Genomic DNA, 21017 nt, shown 5'->3' with positions numbered 1-21017 from the left:
AAAGTCTGTGCTTAAGATCATAAAATGTACCTTTTTTATTATTGCCTGGGAATTAATATTATAGCAAAACATCTACCAGGGTCATATTTTGTAAAATAGCATTAGGGTAATTAATGCAATCAATCTTTTGGCGGTTGTAGATACTATAAAACCTGATGAATCCATCGGTACCAACCATGTCAGACTAGCTGGTCATGAAGGAGGTTAAATAACGCTCCAAACTTACGCTAAATTCTGGCGAGGAAAAACTGTCATGGCCATTTTCAAAGGGATCCCTTGACCTCTGACCTCCAGATGTGTGAATGTAAATGGGTTCTATGGGTACCCACGAGTCTCCCCTTTACAGACATGCCCACTTTATGATAATCACATGCAGTTTGGGGCAAGTCATAGTCAAGTCAGCACACTGACACACTGACAGCTGTTGTTGCCTGTTGGGCTGCAGTTTGCCATGTTATGATCTGAGCATATTGTTTTATGCTAAATGCAGTACCTGTGAGGGTTTCTGGACAATATCTGTCATTGTTTTGTGTTGATAACTGATTTACAATAATAAATATATACAAAGCAGCATATTTTTCCACTCCCACGTTGATAAGAGTATTAAATACTTGACTAATCTCCCTTTAAGGTACATTTTGAACAGATAAAAAAATTATAAATATAAATATTATATAAATAAATATTAATTCAATATTTTAATCGATGCAACAAATGGAAAATCACAGTTTAGAATATAGAAATAAAATGTCTTTAATACATTATATGTTTCTTTAGATATTTATCCACATGATTGGATTTGTTCAAACAAGTTATTTTCATTTTTAAAAACTTCATTTTGACTCTTTTCTGGCATCATGTGAGAATAAATAATATTTCAAGAAACAAACAAGTCAATAAAAAATGTTTATCAAAATAAGTTATAGAATAATTACATTAGAAAATATAAAATAACTCGTGTTTGGCACGTTAACTCTCCTGGTAATAGTGCCATATTGTGTTGATGTTGGTCCATAGTGCACTCTGTCAGTCATCATGTATAATAGTGATGATAAGGCACAAACATCTGGATGGGAGTGCGCTGCTGGCAGTAAAGCGGCCTGTATGTTAGAGAGGAGGAGCACACAGCTGGATGTGAGGAGAAGGAGGTGAAGCCGTGCTCCTCCTCCACCTCCACCACCTCTGGACCGTGCAGCCGCTCCTTCTTCCACTTGGTCCTCCTGTTCTGGAACCAGATCTTGACCTGAGTCTCGGAGAGGCGCAGCGCCGACGAGATGCTGTGCCGCTCCAGCACCGACAGGTAGTGGCACATCTGGAAGCTGCGCTCCAGCATCTGCAGCTGCTGCAGGCTGAAGGCGGTGCGGATCCGCCGGCTTTTAACCTTTGACCTCCCCGGAGCCTCCTGCTCCTCCGGGCTGCAGCTCCCACCTGCTGCCGGAGGATGCTGCTGCTCTCTGGGTGCATCTCTGAGAGGGGACGCTCCTAAAAGAGAACAGAAATACACCATTAAATCAATTTATTCATTAATAAAGTTATCTACTACCCTAGTGTGCAGTTGCTTTTTTTATTTTTTGTAAACTTTTAGCTTTCCTCTTTATCTTATTTGTTGATTTATTTAGTAGTAACTTGGGGGTGGGTTACACATGTTTATTTATATACTGTATGTCGCCAATGTCTCCCTGATTTGTGTGCCTTAGGGTGGTTGTCTGTTTTATTTATTTATTCATGTTTTTATTTTTTTTGTTTTGTTTTGTTTTTCTTTCACTACTTGTGTTTTTTGTATTTGCTTGTCTCCATTTTTGTTTGCCCTTAGTTCCTAGTATTGTCTGTTTTTGTTGATATATATATAAACAATGAGGCATGATACACACCCCACAGAAGTCTGTATCACTGACATGCACATGCTTCTTAATAAAAATATTTGAAACAAGATTTATTTAGTAGTAACTTATATAAACTCTCTAAACATGCTTGTAGAGACACTTTTAGTCTGTTTTGTCACCGTGAAGTTACTGCAATACTGCATTTATACTGTACATTCAAGAAATATTCTTATTTATACCACATTTAACACACTTAATAGATCCCACTTATAAGCATTTGGTATTTACTTATTTGTGCTTTGGTTAATAATTTGGTCTTAATGCAAATATTTGTACATATTTCTTATATTCTCATTTTCTTATTTTTAATTTTATATTTCTTTACATATATTGTGCTTATATTGTAGCATTATGTACACAATTTACATGTTATATACTCCTTTATTTCTATTTTCTTACATTTATATTTATAAAAGAGCAGCTAATAAAGTATTTCTGCTATTTCTATTATTTATTTTATTTTATTATTACCATTTTATTATTATTATTTCAATGTATTATATTTTCTTATTTATATAGTTTTATTTTGTTATCATTATTATTATTATTTATTTTATTATTATTAAAATTTTTAATTTCAATTTAAACGTATTATAATAGTATAATTTATATTTCTTATTCATATAGTTTTATTTAATGCTATCACCATTATTATTATTTATTTTATTGTTATTACAATTTTTTTTTTAAATGTATTATATATTTTTTTTCCATTTATATTTCTCATTTACATAGTTTTATTTGATGCTGTTATCATCATTATTACTTTTATTTATTTATTATTACCATTTTTTTCTCCTCGTTTTTGAATACTTTTCAGTTTACAGTTACTATCTGTTATCATATGAACATATAACTTTATTTGTTATTTTTTAAGAAAACAATACAATAAAAAGCATGATTTATTCAATATATATATTTCTAGGAGTTTGATTCTGACCTGTTGTTGCATCCTCAGAGCAGATGATCCTCCTTGTAAACTTGTTGGGATCCAGAATATCCTCCACAGAGAAAGGGGTCCTGTGGCTGAGAGGGGTTTTGGCTGCAACTGGCTGCATGTCAGTGTCAATGTGGACCAGGACCAGGATCAGGAGGACTCAGGGTGGTGTCTGTCTGTCTGCCTGCAGCTCCTCTGGGTTTGTATTTATACTACAGCACACTGAGCACACGCCACCTTTCTAATTTACATGCCATTCAAGGATGCAAATGTGCTCTCTCAGCTGGAGGGGTGGCTCTGAGTTATTTATTAGCATGCATCTGGTTAAAATGTGCCCTCTTTCTCTCCCTCCGTGTTCCTCATTGTGCATCTTCTTGTCATTATTTGCAAATGTGTGTGTCGGACACGTGAACGCCTCTCTGTGATGCTAATTGATGGACTCGTCTCATCAAAGGGAAAGTTTCAGCCTCTTCTTCTCTCTCTTGTGTCTCAGTTTCCAAAGAGCTGTTTGTCCTGGTGAGAGCAGCAAAACCACAAAGAGCTTTAAGGTTTAATTAGAAGCTCAATATAACAACTTTATGAGAGCTGCTTGTCTTTCTGCTGCCATCTGATCCATCTGATCCCTGCACACACTTCATGCTCCTGCAGGTCCTACTGGTGCTGATGGTTGAGATGATATTAACCTAAATATATGCATCATTATTGCTGAAACCATTAGTCGTTTAATCTATTAGTTAAAAGAAAAGAATCAACTAATTGTGTTAATAAATTGCCATTAATTAAGCAAAAATGCCAAATATTATCTGGTTCTAACATGTTCTGCTATTTTCTGTTTTAGATAATTAAAAATAGACAATTAATTGATTAATTAAACAAGCATAATTGACAGATTTCACTGTAAAAAAAAATAAAAAAAAGGTTCAAATGACTGGTAGACTGATAAAAGTAAAGTAAGATATCCTAATTCAAACAAATGTTAATTCTTACGATCAAAACACCGTCAATAAAGTGGCGCCACTAAAAGATATGCAGAGAAATATACTGTTATTTTACAGATTTTTCCTAAATTATTATTATCATATAATGGAAATAATTATAATAATATGCCATTATATCTATTTTTTATTTTTTTTATTATTATTTATTTTTCAAATGTATTTATTTGTTTGTTTGTATATTATCTATTATTATTTATTTATTTTAGTTTATAATTTTAGTTTTTAGTTTTTATGATCCCTCTGTTGTTTTTATTTTATTTTATTGTAGTTTTTGTTTTTATCTGATGTTTTTTCTGTACAGCACTTTATCACCTTGCTAAGAAAAGTGCTATATAAAGAAAATGTAGTATTATTATATTATTATTATATTATTATTATTATTATTATTATTATTATTATTATTATTATTATTATATATAATATTGAAAACTATCATTAGGTGCAGCCCTGCATTTACAATTTAGGCCTTAAGCTGGAGCTCTGCAGAGTGCAACACTAAATATGTAATTCTGTTGAAGAAATCAGATCTAAAACAAGCAATGAGTTCTTGTCTTTATACACGAGACATGTAGAATATTTGTTATATATTTTATTGGGTGGAAAAGTGGAGCCATATGGCTTCAATGAAGAGCTGGAACCCGCTGATACAGACAGATACTGTCAGACAGGAATGACATCAATTTTCCAACTTTAAAGACGAGTATCGTATAATATACTGAACCAGGAGCCAGAGAGATTAATTTAGAGCATCTGTGTTTTAACCAGAAGGACTTTGAGCTTCATGTCAATCTATTCAAGCATTTAGATCCTTTACTTAAAGTAGCAATACATCTTGAAGATCTCTGTTCTCTTTGGCGACACCTGTGGCGATAAGTGGTAATTGCAGGCTTTATACTCTTCTTTTGATTTTCTGTGTTCTCACTGAATATATAAGCTATAAAATGTTTTCTGATCCTCACCACCAAACCTGCTTGAAAAAGTTACTAAATGTAGACAAACAGCAGAACAGTGAGTGGATTTATGTGATCCATCAGGTGTTTAGATGTGTAAATGTCTTCTTTACTTTCTAAACTCCACATTTCCATTAACTGTTCACAAAGTAAAGAGCAACATAAAAAGCTTTGTGATGGCGATGGAGACCACCCCACGTACGCTCTGAAAGTCAAACATTATTGAGGCGTTTTGAGAGTTTTGTGGCACCAGTAAAGAGACGTCGAGCACAAAGACAAAGTGTGCCAACGGACGTCTCACAAAAGAGCTCGGGGAATGCTGAGAGCACCCCTGGGTGCTACTATAAACACCTTTGAGCCATTGTTATGGAAGATAATAGTTGTGTTTTCTCCTCCTCTTTCCTCTTGGAATGGAGACACATCTGTGACGTTGGGATAGTGGGAGGAAGTTATCACCTCATGCAACTTTGTTTATTTATTTGTTTTTCTTTAAGAAGATTTTTCCAGTTTGGATGTGAGACTTGAACTGTTTTTTGTCTATTCTGCCTCCTCTATTCACTATTTGAATTTATCTTGATGATAAAAAACACTTTTTTTTTTTTTCTATTTTCATTTATATTCTGTGGATTTTTTGGGGAACTTTCTTTTTATTGGTATTTTCAGGTTAAAGCTAAAAATAAATGTACAAGGGTTTGTATGCAGAGCAGGATTTGTCTACCCAGACAGTACGCTACATACCTTAAATTAGAGTATACAGTTAATTATTCCCAGTATTTTATATATTGATCAACTCATACTCGTCTGTTTTTAACATGCTTTTTATTGTTTTTCTTTCAACAACCTAAACCCTAACAAATAAAGTAATATGTACATATGATAGCAGATATTTAAAAACAAAGTATTCAAAAACAAGGGAGGAGAATTTTTTTAAATAATAATAATAATAATAATAATAATAATAATAAATACATAAGAAATATAAAATTTGTATATGTATAATAAATAAAATTAATAATAAGAAATAAATAAGAATAAATAAATGAATAAAATATTTCACACACCCAGCACCACTTGTATTCCTTGTGGTATTAAATCATATAATTTGGCGGTGGTTTGCCTGCAGCCAAAAGTTATTTATAAAGATATTCATTCATGAGTTGGTCCGGTATAATGTGACAAAAGAATAATGAACTTTTATTCCAAAAATATTCCTTATTTCTTATATTCTGTGGATGTTTACACATATTGTTTGTCTCATTTTAAGGATGTTTTTTTTTTATTATTTTCTGTCTCTCTTATCCCGTCTACACCAACTTACATGTTCTGTCTTCATCATTTCTTCATCACCTCACCCCCCCCTGAGTCGATCCACTTCCCCTTGTCCTGCAGAAACAAAGCTCAGGGTCAGCGAGGGTCAAACCGACTGGTGACATCTGCTAATTGTCCTGATGGGCCGGCCTCTCCGGTGCTTTCAATACCAGTAGCTCTGTTGGAGTCTGTAGCTGGGAGCACGCTGCCAGCTGCCAGTTTCATGAGTTACCTCCACAGGATCATTTACCCCCCCGACTACGAACCCCCGATGAGGAGCGGTCTCTCTGGGTATTAGGAAGCTATGAGCTATAATGTGGATTTAAAGATGGGACTTTTACCTGAATGGTAAAGTTAATGAAGCAATCAGAGGCAGATAAAACTGTGGATGCAACCAATTAAACATAAAGACACACTGATAGAAAGTAACTAAGTACTTTACTTGAGTATTTCCACTTTATGCCACTTTATACTTTACTACATCTTAGAGGCAAATATTGTACTTTTTACTTCACTACATTTATTTAACAGCTGTTACAAGTTACATATAATATTATATAATACATAAACCAGTGGTTTTCAACCGTTTTGAACTGTTTGATGCACAAAGAGACACAATTATCATTTCACAAAAAAAACAAAAACAAAGAGAAAACTCAAAATAAAAAAATGCATTTATTTATTTATGCACGAAGTTTTGGGGAAATAAATATGGAGTGAAATGCAAAGGCAAAATTGTGAATAAATAAATACTTTTTAAAGTAGATATAATATAAATAAATAATAAATACAAAAATAAATCATTAAACAAAAAATAAATGCGAAAATAAATAAATACATTTAAATAATTAATTAATAAATAAATACATAAATAAATAAAAAAATTCCCTTATTATTTAATTTCCCCTTTTATTTTTTCATGTATTTTTTTTTTTTTATCAATTAATGATTTGAATTTATGTATTTATGTTTGCATCTATTTTTAATTTATTGATTTATTTTTGCCTTATTTTTTTAATTTATTTTTATTCATTTTATATCTATTTTTAAATGTAGCAAAAATAATATTAAAAATAAATGTAACCATTAATAAATTGATTGAAAGAGTTTTGTTTTTCTGTTGGCATATATATATATGCCAACAGAAAAACAAAATGACTTATTCCTTAAAATAGGCTATGTGTTCACATATTTGGCTAATAAAGCTGATTCTAATTGAGATATTAAGAAAAATATATATTTAACAAATATATATATATATACATATATAATATATATTCAATATACATAATAATAATTATATATATAATTCCTAACTAATTGACAGGATAAGTTGTTTGTGACACTATAGTGTAATTGTATTTTATAGTATGGAGTTGCGCTGCAGTTCCTGTGTGAGCCTGCGGTGTCGCTGTTGAGCTGAACCACGGCAGTGACCCGGAAGTGATTCCGCCACCAGATTCTTGTTGTTTCATAGATTGTAAAAATGGCGTCGGAAGGAGAAGCGGGCAGCGCTGCTAACACCGAACCAGACACCGGGGACGGGTATGTCTCCTCCATACGACACGTTTACTACTGTTACAAACGTGTTAACCATAATTCAGAATATATGCGAACAAAATAACCCACATGTGCTCTCTATAAACCAGATTTACGCTCTTATTTAGCCTTAAACGCTGTTAGCAGACAGGCTAGCTACTGTTAGCATCCACAGACTGAGGATGAACCGTGAACCGTTACAACCAGCTCTACCTGCTCTTTACCAGCTCTACCTGCTCTTTACCTGCTCTACCTGCTCTTTACCTGCTCTTTACCTGCTCTTTATCTGCTCTTTATCTGCTCTTTATCAGGACAAATCATCAACATATCTCACAGGTTAATGTCACCCTGTCTGCTGGTAAGCTTATAGAGTCTACTGAGCATCATTTAATACTCTGTGTATAGATATGTCCCTCTTAATCTCATATATACAGTATATATAGAAACCCCGCACGCCAGACTCCATTCAAATAATGACAGATTTAGTGAACAGTGTGTTTCAGTCAGTGGTGGAAGAAGTATTCTAAACATGTACTTAAGTAAAAGTAATAATACCTCAGTGGATAAATACTCTGTTACAAGGAAAAGTCCTGCATTTAAAGAGTATTAGCATCAAAATATATTTAAAGTAACGTTACCAAAAGCACTAAGTAAATGACAAAGCACCAATTAATATGCAGAGTCGCCAATTTAAGAATAATAATATACATAATATATTTGGATTAGATGTTAATATATTGATGCATTAATGTGTTCATCACTTAAATGTTGCAGCTGGTAGATGTGGAGCAAATGTTAATGATTTTATATACTGCTGGTTAGCTTAAACAATAATAATAATACATCAGAATGGATTTGTTGATTATATTTTGTATTAATAATGTGAATCTGTAAAGTCACTAAAGTAATTAAATAAATGTGGTGGAGTAAAAAGTACAATATTTCCCTCTGAAATGAAGAAGGGGAGTAGAAGTAGTAGTAGTAGTAGAAGTAGTAGTAGTAGTAGTAGTACACGTACTTCAGAATTGTACTTGAGTGCAGTACTTGAGTAAATTGACTTATTATATTACAGGGCTCTAGACTGCGACCAAAATGATCGCATATGCGACCTTTTTTTGGGAGTGTGCGAGTAAAATTTTTACCTAGTTGCATTGTGCGAGTGCGAATGAGTGATCATTACTGTTTTGGTAACACGGTTAAGAGTGTTGGATTATTGCAGATGAAAGCAGTGCTTTTTGTTCCTCACTGGTGCAGCCTCTCTCTCCTCATCTGCTCTCTCCTCTGTGGAAACCTTCGATGATGAAAATGACTGCACGTTTTGTGTAGCGCACCGTTATTATTAAACCTCCGTGACAACATAAACACACACACGCATACACACTGTATACGCCCGATCCGTCCGGCACGTACACACACACACACACACACACACACACACACACACACACACACACACACACACACACACATACCGCCGGCCTCTGATCTCAGGAGCTGCAGCGTCAACGGGGAATTATTCTCAAGTCAGTGAGTTAAACGTTCTAGTAGTTACCAGTAACGTTACAGTTAGCTAACGTTAGACTGTTGGATGTTAACGGTAACGTTACAGTTAGCTAACGTTAGACTGTTGGATGTTAACAGTAACGTTACAGTTAGTTAACGTTAGACTGTTGGATGTTAACAGTAACGTTACAGTTAGTTAACATTAGACTGTTGGATGTTAACAGTAACGTTACAGTTAGTTAACATTAGACTGTTGGATGTTAACAGTAACGTTACAGTTAGTTAACGTTAGACTGTTGGATGTTAACAGTAACGTTACAGTTAGTTAACGTTAGACTGTTGGATGTTAACAGTAACGTTACAGTTAGTTAACATTAGACTGTTGGATGTTAACAGTAACGTTACAGTTAGTTAACATTAGACTGTTGGATGTTAACAGTAACGTTACAGTTAGTTAACATTAGACTGTTGGATGTTAACAGTAACGTTACAGTTAGTTAACGTTAGACTGTTGGATGTTAACAGTAACGTTACAGTTAGTTAACATTAGACTGTTGGATGTTAACAGTAACGTTACAGTTAGTTAACGTTAGACTGTTGGATGTTAACAGTAACGTTACAGTTAGCTAACGTTAGACTGTTGGATGTTAACGGTAACGTTACAGTTAGTTAACATTAGACTGTTGGATGTTAACAGTAACGTTACAGTTAGTTAACATTAGACTGTTGGATGTTAACAGTAACGTTACAGTTAGTTAACATTAGACTGTTGGATGTTAACAGTAACGTTACAGTTAGTTAACATTAGACTGTTGGATGTTAACAGTAACGTTACAGTTAGTTAACGTTAGACTGTTGGATGTTAACAGTAACGTTACAGTTAGTTAACATTAGACTGTTGGATGTTAACAGTAACGTTACAGTTAGTTAACATTAGACTGTTGGATGTTAACAGTAACGTTACAGTTAGTTAACGTTAGACTGTTGGATGTTAACAGTAACGTTACAGTTAGTTAACATTAGACTGTTGGATGTTAACAGTAACGTTACAGTTAGTTAACATTAGACTGTTGGATGTTAACAGTAACGTTACAGTTAACGCTCACTAACGAGCCGGCAGCCGACGTTTGTATTTACAGTGAGTGAGCTGATGATAACGTTACGTTAACGAGGAGTCAAAACTCCACCACAGCTCAAATCATGTTACTGATGTTAACCACTTATTTACCTACTTACTCCTCTCTTTGTCCTCTTTGGGTAACAAGGATGCAATGAATGCATTTAGTCCGTACCAACATGCTGCATCTCTCCTCATGACAGCAGCATCTCCAGCAGCTCCTCTAACTTAAGGAGCAGCTAGCAGGGCTGGTCCTTACTTTTTGGGGGCCCAGTGCAAAATCTTGTTTTTCGACCAAATGCAATTTTTTTTCATAGCAATATAAAATAGATAATAGAAAGGGAATTATTATTGAACCAAAATGAAGCGGTCTATCGTTGATTATTTAAAAATGAGGAGAGAAAGGAGGAAGCTGGTGATGGGGGAGAGTCTAACCGAGGTGCCGACTCAGACACCACCGATGATGAATGTGCAACAGGCACGGAGAGACTGGCTGACAGACAGGTGAAGAAACAGAAGTACCACTTTCAGTCACAATGGCTAACACAGTATCCGCGGTTACGGTACTAGGGGAACACTGTGCTGTGTTTTTATTGTAGGCAATGTGGTCCGTCTGTTGCAGGCAACTCTAAACTTGTTAGTTAAAATATTTTGCAAATATCAAGTTTGGAGGCGTTGTCAATGTTTCACTGGGATATGTAAATTAAGACAACTATTTATTAGCATGCAAGGTCATTGATTAATACCATGCTGACACCCAAAAAAAAGGGTGCGACCAAATCATGTGCTTGTGCGACCAACTGAGAAAGTTGGGAGCACCAGTGCTACCAGTGGAAAAGTTAGTCTACAGCCCTGATTTAGTATAAGTAATAGGTGGGTAATAAGTTAGTGAATTTCCTCTTTGAACTATAACAAATGTAGATTGATATTTCGTGTCCATTGTCGATGTTTACGGATTTATTTGGTTCTTTTTACCAGTTGATATAAATGTACCACTTTTATACAGTATATCTGGGTAAATATTGGATTAATCATTATTAATAATAATTAATTAATAATCTCTGTTGACTTTCAGGGATGCTGCATTTGGGGAGCTACCCACCAGCATGGATACTGAGTCATCAAACGGCAAAGAGGGAATGGTAACATACATTATTATTATTATGACTTTGTATTTATTTTTTGTGTTTTCTTTAATAGCATGCGTATGATGATGCACATGCTGTTTTTATAAGCAGACTTTGTGTCTCACAGGAAACAGCCGGCGAAGGCTCTGAGGCTGCTGATGCTCTGACTGGATCTGGAGATGAGGAGACTGGGAGGCAGCTGGGAGAGGTGGAGCTGCAGTGTGCCTTGTGTATGAAGTGGTTCACTGCAGACACCTTTGGCATTGACACTGCGTATGTATAGTTATTTGTTATTTAAATATCAGCAGTTATATATACTGTACTGATAGTTTTCATGATTTGATATTATCTCTTCCTCTACAGGACCTGTCTTCCCTTCATGACTAATTACGTGTTTCACTGCAACGTGTGCCATCACAGCGGCAACACATACTTCCTCAGGAAACAAGCAAGTAGGTGTTCTTCTGTGTGTTACAAACTACATTAACACAACAATGGATTCAAGCTTTCCACTCAACATTTAAAATGTTTCACAAATCAGCGTTTGTTTCTGTGTTTTAGACCTGAAGGAGATGTGCCTCACAGCGCTGGCTAACCTGACATGGCGGTCCAGAACGCAAGACGAGCACCCAAAGACGATGTTCTCCAAAGACAAGGTCAGCATAACATGTTTTCACAAACTTTTGGTAGGCCTCTAAAGCCATTTGAATCAAGTGTATGTCACATTTGTTTTTTATAAATAAACATGACATGAAGATAATTTCACAAACTGAGGCCAGATTTTTACACATAGCCAGGAAGTGTTTATTCAGTTTTTTCAAAAAACCCATTGACTTCAAGACGAGGGAACCGAAAGTGTTAAAATGCTAACTCATTTCTGGTTTTTAGGACTCATTCCTGTAGCACTCTATTAAGAGTGTGGTGAAAATCTCCTGATGTAGTTGTGAATATTACTACTATCTCTTATGGAAATATTTGTCTGTTTCTCATGTCTCTCTGCAGGATATCATACCATTCATTGACAAGTACTGGGAGTGCATGACAACTCGTCAGAGACCGGGGAAGCTCACCTGGCCCAACAACATAGTGAAGACAATGGTAATGTTGTGGTGTACAGTGAGGAAACACAGCCCGATACTCAGAGAAATTAGAAGATGCTGCTTCCAATCCTTCATATTAAAACAAGTCGAGGCAGCCAATGAGAACAAATGTTGTGTCTCACTCTGCGTTGAATCTCCACTGGCTGCCCCCGACTTTTGAGCCCTTTATGGAGGAAATCTTCAAATGGATCAAAATAACGTCTCTTGTGCTTCTTTTCCAGAGTAAAGAGCGAGATGTGTTCCTGGTGAAGGAACACCCTGACCCCGGCAGTAAAGACCCAGAGGAGGAGTACCCCAAATTTGGCCTGTTGGACCAGGTATTCACCACTCTGAGCTGTTGTACTGAACATTAAAGCTGTAGAAAACGAAGGATGTTTGTTTAAAGCTGAAGTTGCTGATACTCTTCTGTAGGACCTGGGAAACATTGGACCCTCGTATGACACACAGAAACAGACCACTGCTGCTCCCACTGCCGGTGGACTGAACGGTAAGGATATAAAACAAAATCTAAACTGATTAATATACATACATATATATATTTTACATTCTGTATCAACAAAGGCTAAAGGGGGAGAAATGTTTCACTTCACTGGTCAGTGGAAACTCCCCAAAGCTGAGCGTAAGAGCATGTTAAACACAATATGTCATTTTCTCTCAATCAAAACGACAACAAAAGACGGAGTTTGGTGACGTGGTGAAGCAGCGTGGGATCATGGGAGCTGTTGTCTCCATGTCCGACGTCCGATGACTAAGATCTTTCATGCGCTTAAAAACCACAAAGATCTCAAAAGTCTATTTTAAAAATGTGGCTAAAAATTCAATTTAAACCTTGATGCATGCCCAAAGGGGGGATATGATGACGCAGCAAGAACTCAGCAACATATACAACACAGGTTTAGTCGTTTTTTGACATTTTAATGTCGGAGAAGTTCCATATTCTACCTTAAAGTGTCATGACCATGGTGATTTTGTGCATTGTGTTCCAGGTGGATCTTCTTTCTCAGGTGAATATGTAGTATTTTGGCATCTGGAGCTGATCTGTTTTTGTCTTGTAACCCTCTGGATAGAAGTTGGCCCTGAGGTTCCTCAATAAGCATCTTGTGGGCAACTTCATCCACGTCCAGTTGTAACCCCCCCCCCCCTCCCCTGTCTGCTCTGCATCTGTTTGGTGCCCCCCCCATCCCAAAAGCTTTGCCCCCTTTGAGCAGTGAACATACGTTCCTCGTCTCTGGCTTGCTGCTAACGGGTTCTGAAATCCCTCAAAATCTCCTCTGAAATGACACTCTGACCCTCCGAAACACAACAGATGTGAGAGCAAAGTGGCATTTTTGATTTAGCATTGGCTTCCCACCCAATGCTAATTAGCCTCGTTCTCTCTCTTCCTTCTCCTCCATTTCTAATTTTTGTTGTCAGACAAATAGCCCCATACAAGAGCATATTAGGGCCATTGTAGTTTAAAAATATATATACATTTACGCAGCTGAAGGAGGGAGGCAATATTCCGAGAAAAAACTCAAGATTGAAGTTGTAAATTTACTTGAAAGAAAGTTGAATATTCTGAGATTAAATTCACAAATTAATGAGAAAAAACCCCCAGATATTCTCTGAGATAATAAAGTCATACATCTGACATTCTCTGAGATTAAAGTAAAAAATTAATATGGAAAAAAAACCTGATAATCTCTGAGATTAAAGTGGTAAATTTACAAGAAAAAACTCACAATTTTACGAGAAAAAAATTAGAATATTCTCTGAGATTATAAAGTCATACATTTGCAAGAAAAAAAATCTGAAATTCTCTGAGATTAAAGTCACAAATTTATGAAAAGAAACCCTGATATTCTCTGAGATTAAAGTGGTAAATTTACGAGAAAATAATCTGAAATTTTCTGAGATTAAAGTCACAAATTTATGAAAAGAAACTCACAAATTTACAAGAACAAAGTGAGTATTCTCTGATATTATAAAGTCTTAAATTTGCGAGAAAGAACTCAGAAATCCTCTGAGACTAAAGTCACTTGGCTTGCCTATTTGCGAAGCTTTGCTTTTTGAGTTGTTGGTCCAGGTACCAACTGATTAGTCCTTTTTTTGTATGAAGGAATAACTGCATTTTTTCTTTCTTACTTCATATACAATGTTTAATTTTCCATCCAACTGGTGTTATTCCTGCAAAGAAAATGCAGAGAATCTGATCCCATCATCTGGCTCCCTAAAGTTAGTGTTTGACGTTGAGGAGGCTGATTGTGTTTGGAAAACGCCACGCCAACTAATTCCTGCGTCTTTGTGCCTGCTGTTTCCCTGTGTACACCAAACGCCAAATAACCTGCTTCAACTTTTTGTCCAAGTCTTCGTGTGTGTATGTGTGTGTGTGTGTGCGCTCAGTGGCAGTCTTGGCATTGTTTGTGTGGAACGATAATGAAAAGATGTTTTTCAAAGTGGGGCTGGACCCGGAGTCCAGTGTCTATAGTACTGCTGGTCTTATTATCCTATTATTAAAGTTACTGTGAGGAACTCTTAACTGGTTATGATAATACTGATGCCTCTCTATGACCTATCAGACCATCAGCGAGAAGATTGGCTATTTCCAAATAGTTAGTTTTAATGCTTGTCATCGGTGCCACCGGGGCGGCTTCACCGACCCCACGCTGCTGGAGGCCCAGGCCGTATTGCTGTGCAACGCTGTAGGGAAGGTAGGCACGGGAGAACCAGAACCAGGACTGAGCGGGTCAGACTGTCAGAACCTGCTGCAGTAAAATGAGACGTTTTTCTAAATGGACTCTGGTGCTCTGAAACACTACCGCTTTAGTCCACAGGGAGCGCCAAAATCAACACAAAATTAAAGTTCCTCGTAGTAACTTTTCATGAAGGAAGGAGTCAGAGCTGAGATGTTTTTAAATATTTAGTCTACCCTCATTGGTATACATGAGGTGAACAAAATATTAGAAACACCTCTTAGTGTAATGCAATACAATTCCACCTCTGACCGTGAAGAAGTGGTTGGATTTGATGCAGGACTGCTGCATTGATTTTAGCTACATAGGTGTACCTAATAAACTGGCAGCTGCCTTTGCCACTGACTGTGTGTTTGTGTGCATTTCTTTATGTTCAGGAGTGTAACCTGTCTTGTGTTGTCTTGAAGGTGCTTTGGCCCCTGGTCCCGGGAAAGGAAGAGGAGCCAAACGTAAACAACAGCAGCAACAGGAGGGAACCGCTGCCGGAGCCACGAAGAGAACCAGAAGGTATGACAACTGACAGTGAACACACACACACGCACACACACTCCATGTATCAAGCTAATAAATATACAAACAGACATTTACTCGTGTTTCTCCCTCCTCGCAGCGACCCCCTGTTCTCGGCCCAGCGCCTTCCTCCTCACGGTTACCCTCTAGAGCACCCCTTTAATAAAGACGGGTACCGTTACATCCTGGCAGAACCGGATCCTCACGCTCCAGACCCGGAGAAGCTGGAGCTGGACTGCTGGGCCGGCAAACCCATACCCGGAGATCTGTACAGGGCCTGTCTGTACGAGAGGGTGCTGCTGGCTTTACACGACCGAGGTAACGACGTCTCCGAGATCAAACCATGTTTATAATTATTATTGTTTTATTATTTCTTTCCTCATTTGTATAATGTTTATATTATAGTTTTTATCTCATAAGGCATGTGCAGTATTTTGCATGTATTCTTTGTCTTTGTGTGTATTTTATTACCGTGTCTTTGGCTGCGTATTGTTGGGTGTTTCTGCAACTACAGTCACTTTTGCCTCTCCCAAATTAAAAAAAATCAGCCTCTATGAATTTAAACCATCAGAGTACATCTAGTGGTTAAGCTATTAACCCATAACATGTTTATTTTTTATGGTTTTCATCACTAAATGTCCTTATAGCAACATTACAATAATGTTAATTTTATACATTTTCCTTTTTTAAATTCTATAATATTAATTAAATATATTAAAATTTTCTGTAAACAAAACAAATATTTTAATATGGTGTAAAGTAATATATGAATATGAAACAAATTTGAACATAAATCTAAAATTTCATTCACTTAAAGATGCCCGTATTTGCAGAAACACCGTTATAAATTGATTGCCCAAGAAAAAAATTCCCCTTTGGAGAATAAAGTATATCTTATCTTGTATATAATATAATATAATATATGCTCACGTTGCAGCGCCTCAGCTGAAGATCTCTGACGACCGTCTGACGGTGACCGGTGAGAAGGGCTACTCCATGGTGCGAGCCTCCCACGGCATCCGGAAGGGCTCCTGGTACTTCGAGGTGACCGTTGAGGAGATGCCTCCAGAGACGGCCGCCCGGCTCGGCTGGTCTCAACCACTCGGTCAGCGCTGCTTCATTCTCACACAGACCTCTTTACATTTAGGAAGAATATTTATTTTAGTTAGAGGAGAGAGGAACCAGTTTTCACTTGTTGTGTTTTTAAATAATCTTTGGTGTGTTTGTAATCTAGCTAAACTACTATACAGTAGATGTTACCTGAAAACAAGACGCTTATTTATTCTAAAGGATAAAGAGCACAGACAGAATAATTATTTCCTTATTTATTTTTAGTCTGAAACCAGAGGGAACTAAACTTTACTCCCTTTTAACCTTTTTTTTTTAATTCATGCTTTTTATTGTATACTACAACAACCTAAACCACAACAAATAAAATGTACATATAACAGATAGTAACTTTAAATTAAAAAACAAAAAAAGGTAATAATAATAATCAAATAATAAATATAATTAAAAAATATTAAATAAAAAATATAATAAATTATGTTTTATTTATGAATAAAAATATATAAATAAATGGTAATGATAATAATTAATAATATATATTTACTTTAAACTATCTCTGTCTCTGACAAATAAAGGACTAAAAGACTAAAAAAAATAATCTTAAAAAAACAAAAGATTTACATATAAATTCACACACCAGATTCCCAGCACCTACTTATATCCCCATGGTCAAAATAATTACACAATATGAATATAATTAAATAAAATATTAAAACAAAATGAATTAAATAAAGGTTGCAACCAAACTGTTTGAGACAATATTTGTGATTTAGCCCTTTAACCCGAACATATGCCACCTGTTAGAAGCATAGGACTATTTGTCTTTAACTCTAAGATATGTCAAGCTGGACTACTCTGTGTTAGTTATCGGTTTCCCTGGAATGGGACAGAAACGGTTCCCAGATTTCTAATCAATGAGGCGCTCGTGGGACGTTGTTTCCGCTACGGTAGACAGAATAACTCTTGAAACATTTTTCCTTTTTTATATTGCAGGTAACCTGCAGGCGCCGCTGGGTTACGACAAGTTCAGCTACTCGTGGCGCAGCAAGAAGGGCACGCGGTTTCACCAGTCGATAGGAAAGCATTACTCCTCCAGCTACGGTCAGGGGGACACGCTGGGCTTCTTCATAGAGCTGCCCGACGGCACGGAGACGTCCAAGGCTCTGCCGGACACGTACAAGGACAAGGTAACACCCTATTCAACTGTCAAGACAATTTTTGGAAATGTCACAAACAACAAATGTGAATTTAGCGCTGTAGGAGCCGTGTATTATATTTTTGGTATCATTTAAGAGTCGGCTCGAATTTCAGCTTCGTCAGGCGTCGTTTGCCGTCTATGTACGGGGGGGTTGTATTTTCACTGACTTAACACACGCCTGACTTCTTTAATCTTCTCTCTTTTCAGGCGCTAATTAAGTTCAAGAGCTACCTGTACTTTGAGGAAAAGGACTATGTCGACAAAGCAGAGAAAAGCCTGAAGTCCATGAGCTCCAGCAGGGTGAGAAAACATCTTCTGAAATTAAAAACCTCCTCTATGACTCTAGAGAAAATCTGTTACACTACCCGGGGAACAGAGAGTTAATTTTACAGTGTGGTGGCCCTTCTTGACATTTTTTGAGAAACCCACTACAGTAATCTCCAAGTAGCTGTTTTTTTTTTTGTTTTTTTTTTTATTTAATTTAATTTAATTTAATTTAATTTTAATTTAATTTTAATTAATGTATTATTTTTATTTTATTTTAGTTTTATTTTTTAATTATTATTTATTTATTTATTTATTTTATTTTAGTTTTATTTTCCTCTCCTATTTGTTGATTTTCTATTTCCTTTATTTCTCAACTTAATTTTTCTGTTACTCATAAGGTGTTTTATAGATATTTCATTTATATTGTCGTCTATAATTTTAACTTTATTTATCCATAATTTAGAATATATCTTCTGTGGCTGCTTGTGTATTTGTGTTTTATTTGAGCAGATGGATGTGTTGTGACGGGGGAGTGTTGTTGAGAAAAACAAAATGATTTCCCTGAACAGTTACAGTTTGATTCATTATAGATCAATAAAAAGACCTTTGAAAGAGAGATGCTGTCGCTGTTTGCTGCTGTTTGCTGCTGTTTGCTGCTGTTTGCTGCTGTTTGCTGCTGTTTGCTGCTGTTTGCTGCTGTTAACTCATGGATCCTCTTTTTCAGATGATTTTCTATAAAAACGGAGTGAACCAAGGTGTCGCCTTTGAAAACCTGTTTGAAGGCATGTACTTCCCCGCCATCTCACTCTACAAGAGCTGCACGGTCAGTACGCCGTTCTGATGGTCATTTTTCTGCTTTCTTGGTTTTGTTTTGTGTGCTTAACTTCACACACACTCTCTCTCTCTCTTTCTCTCTCTCTCTCTCTCTCTCTCTCTCTCTCTCTCTCTCTCTCTCTCTCTCTCTCTCTCTCTCTCTCTCTCTCTCTCTCTCTCTCTCTCTCTCTCTCTCTCTCTCTCTCTCTCTCTCTCAATTCAATTCAATTCAATTCAATTCAAATGGCTTTATTGGCATGACGTAACACTGCACATGTTGCCAAAGCATATTCAAATGATGAATTTTTTTACAATAATTACATTCATAAACATCGATTAAATAAAATAAAATACAAAATAATTTCAATCAATTAATTGTTTATTAATTTTCTCTCTCTCTCTCTCCCTCTCTCTCTCTCTCTCTTCAGGTGTCGGTTAACTTTGGGCCACATTTCAAACACCCTCCGAAGGACGTTAAGTTCCAGCCGGTGAGAATCACATCCTTTACAAACCTCACACTAACGACGCATTCACACCACCAGCGAAGCAAACTTTCACGCGGCGCGATTACAGACAAGGTCATTCGCGTATTTGCGGGAGATGAAATATTTCAACCAGAGCGAGAAATTTTGTGTGACGCATGAAAGCCTCTCAGCGGTGAGTTCGTCCTCCTGTCGTCACATTTATGTCTAGGTGACTTTATGTTGAGTGTTGATGGAGCAGCTGCATTTTAAAAGTGGTCTGCTTGTCGTCATGGTAACAGACCTGACAAAGCATCAATTCAGACTTTTTACTAATCAGCATCATTACGTAATTATTTCAGCATCATTTTGATCTGTTTATTGTAATTAAATCACAGCACAATCTGTTAATTTTGGGTTCATACCGCAGTAGCGACATGTGGCTTGCTAGATAAAGTCTGTGCAGCAGCGCTGTATGTGAATACAGCTCGCCGCGGGGTGATGTGAACCCAGACACGACGGCATTTGGTTTGCAGACATATCTGGGACTTCCATAACATGTACAAAGCAGCAGCAGGGGTTGTTTCTTCCATGGTTGATGGAGGAAAGAAAAGTTGTTGGTATCTAAGGAGACAAGCTCCTCCTCCTCTTCGGCGCGAATGAACACAAATGATACCGGCAGCCCAACTCGGGCGAGTCAAGCGAACGTTCCCTCTTGGTGTGAATGCGACATAACGTCCGCTGAGCTATCGTTTTATCAATCATCTGCGGTTGTCTTTCTTCTCAGATGAGCGACATGGGCTGGGGAGCTGTGCTCGAACACACTCTGGCCGACATGCTGTACCACGTGGAGACGGACGTGGACGGACGACGCAGCCCTCCGTGGGAAGGATGAACACGGCTGGAATTCAGTACGCGCACACTCCCCCTCAGTCAAAACACAGTTGCACCGACAGCCAGTAAAATAAAAGCACCACACGCTGCAGTAAAAAGAAGTTGTGGCTGATTCCCACTCAGACAGGAAGTTAATAAATATGCTCTTAAACTGATTACACCAAGCTATTAACTGATGGCTGCTTGTCATCATTTGTTAACGACATTCCACTCTGAACATCTGGCGACTAAATCAACTTATTTTTTGGTGCTTTAAGATCTGTATATTTTGAGGTTTTGCTGTGGAGAGATCTCACTGGGCATCATGTTGAAACCTCTGATGCTCTGCATGTTGTTGCAGCCGATCAGACTCTTTAACATGTCACACATCATCTGTAGACTTTAGTGCATTCAGTCTTTTTGCTATTCTTATTTGTTTTACAATGTCAGTTATTATTACTGTTTTATACTCTGGGTTAAATAAAGAATAAAAATGCTACATGGACAAAGTCGAACTCATTCATGACATCTCAAAGAACATTTGACATTAAACCGTCCGGACCTGTTTGGGTTGTGAAGATGAAGCAGGGCTGCAACTAATGATTCATTATTTATTAATCTGTTGATTATTCT

The 21017-nt window shown here is 36.7% G+C and overlaps 2 protein-coding genes and 1 long non-coding RNA gene across 4 annotated transcripts; 2 read left to right on the top strand and 1 right to left on the bottom strand.

Annotated features, from left to right (window-relative positions):
* Positions 1-720: 720 nt before the first annotated feature.
* pnx (posterior neuron-specific homeobox) lies at positions 721-3455 on the bottom strand. Its single transcript, XM_074617579.1, has 2 exons — positions 2824-3455; positions 721-1482 (listed from the first exon to the last, which is right to left on the bottom strand). The coding sequence occupies exons 1-2, from the start codon at positions 2939-2941 to the stop codon at positions 1034-1036; spliced, it is 567 nt and encodes a 188-aa protein (XP_074473680.1). The 5' UTR covers positions 2942-3455; the 3' UTR covers positions 721-1033.
* Positions 3456-7478: 4023 nt separating this feature from the next.
* Positions 7479-20893, top strand: ash2l (ash2 like, histone lysine methyltransferase complex subunit). 2 transcript variants are annotated; one of them, XM_074618427.1, is made up of 17 exons: positions 7479-7621; positions 11311-11377; positions 11490-11635; positions 11726-11814; positions 11924-12018; positions 12365-12460; positions 12684-12779; positions 12874-12949; positions 13449-13466; positions 15602-15701; positions 15805-16022; positions 16642-16809; positions 17766-17959; positions 18178-18270; positions 18962-19060; positions 19479-19538; positions 20299-20893. In XM_074618427.1, exons 1-17 carry the CDS (start codon positions 7563-7565, stop codon positions 20404-20406), a joined length of 1782 nt encoding a protein of 593 aa, XP_074474528.1. In that variant the 5' UTR covers positions 7479-7562; the 3' UTR covers positions 20407-20893. The 2 variants fall into 2 exon arrangements, with proteins under 2 accessions (XP_074474528.1, XP_074474529.1); XM_074618428.1 differs by lacking the exon at positions 13449-13466.
* LOC141757722 (uncharacterized) lies at positions 9559-10627 on the top strand. Its single transcript, XR_012591716.1, has 2 exons — positions 9559-9782; positions 10479-10627. It is a non-coding gene; the product is annotated as an uncharacterized LOC141757722 (long non-coding RNA).
* Positions 20894-21017: the final 124 nt, after the last annotated feature.

Source organism: Sebastes fasciatus, chromosome 19, assembly GCF_043250625.1.
Source record: "Sebastes fasciatus isolate fSebFas1 chromosome 19, fSebFas1.pri, whole genome shotgun sequence".
Lineage (NCBI taxonomy): Eukaryota > Metazoa > Chordata > Actinopteri > Perciformes > Sebastidae > Sebastes > Sebastes fasciatus.
This window is presented reverse-complemented; position numbering and strand designations above follow the sequence as displayed.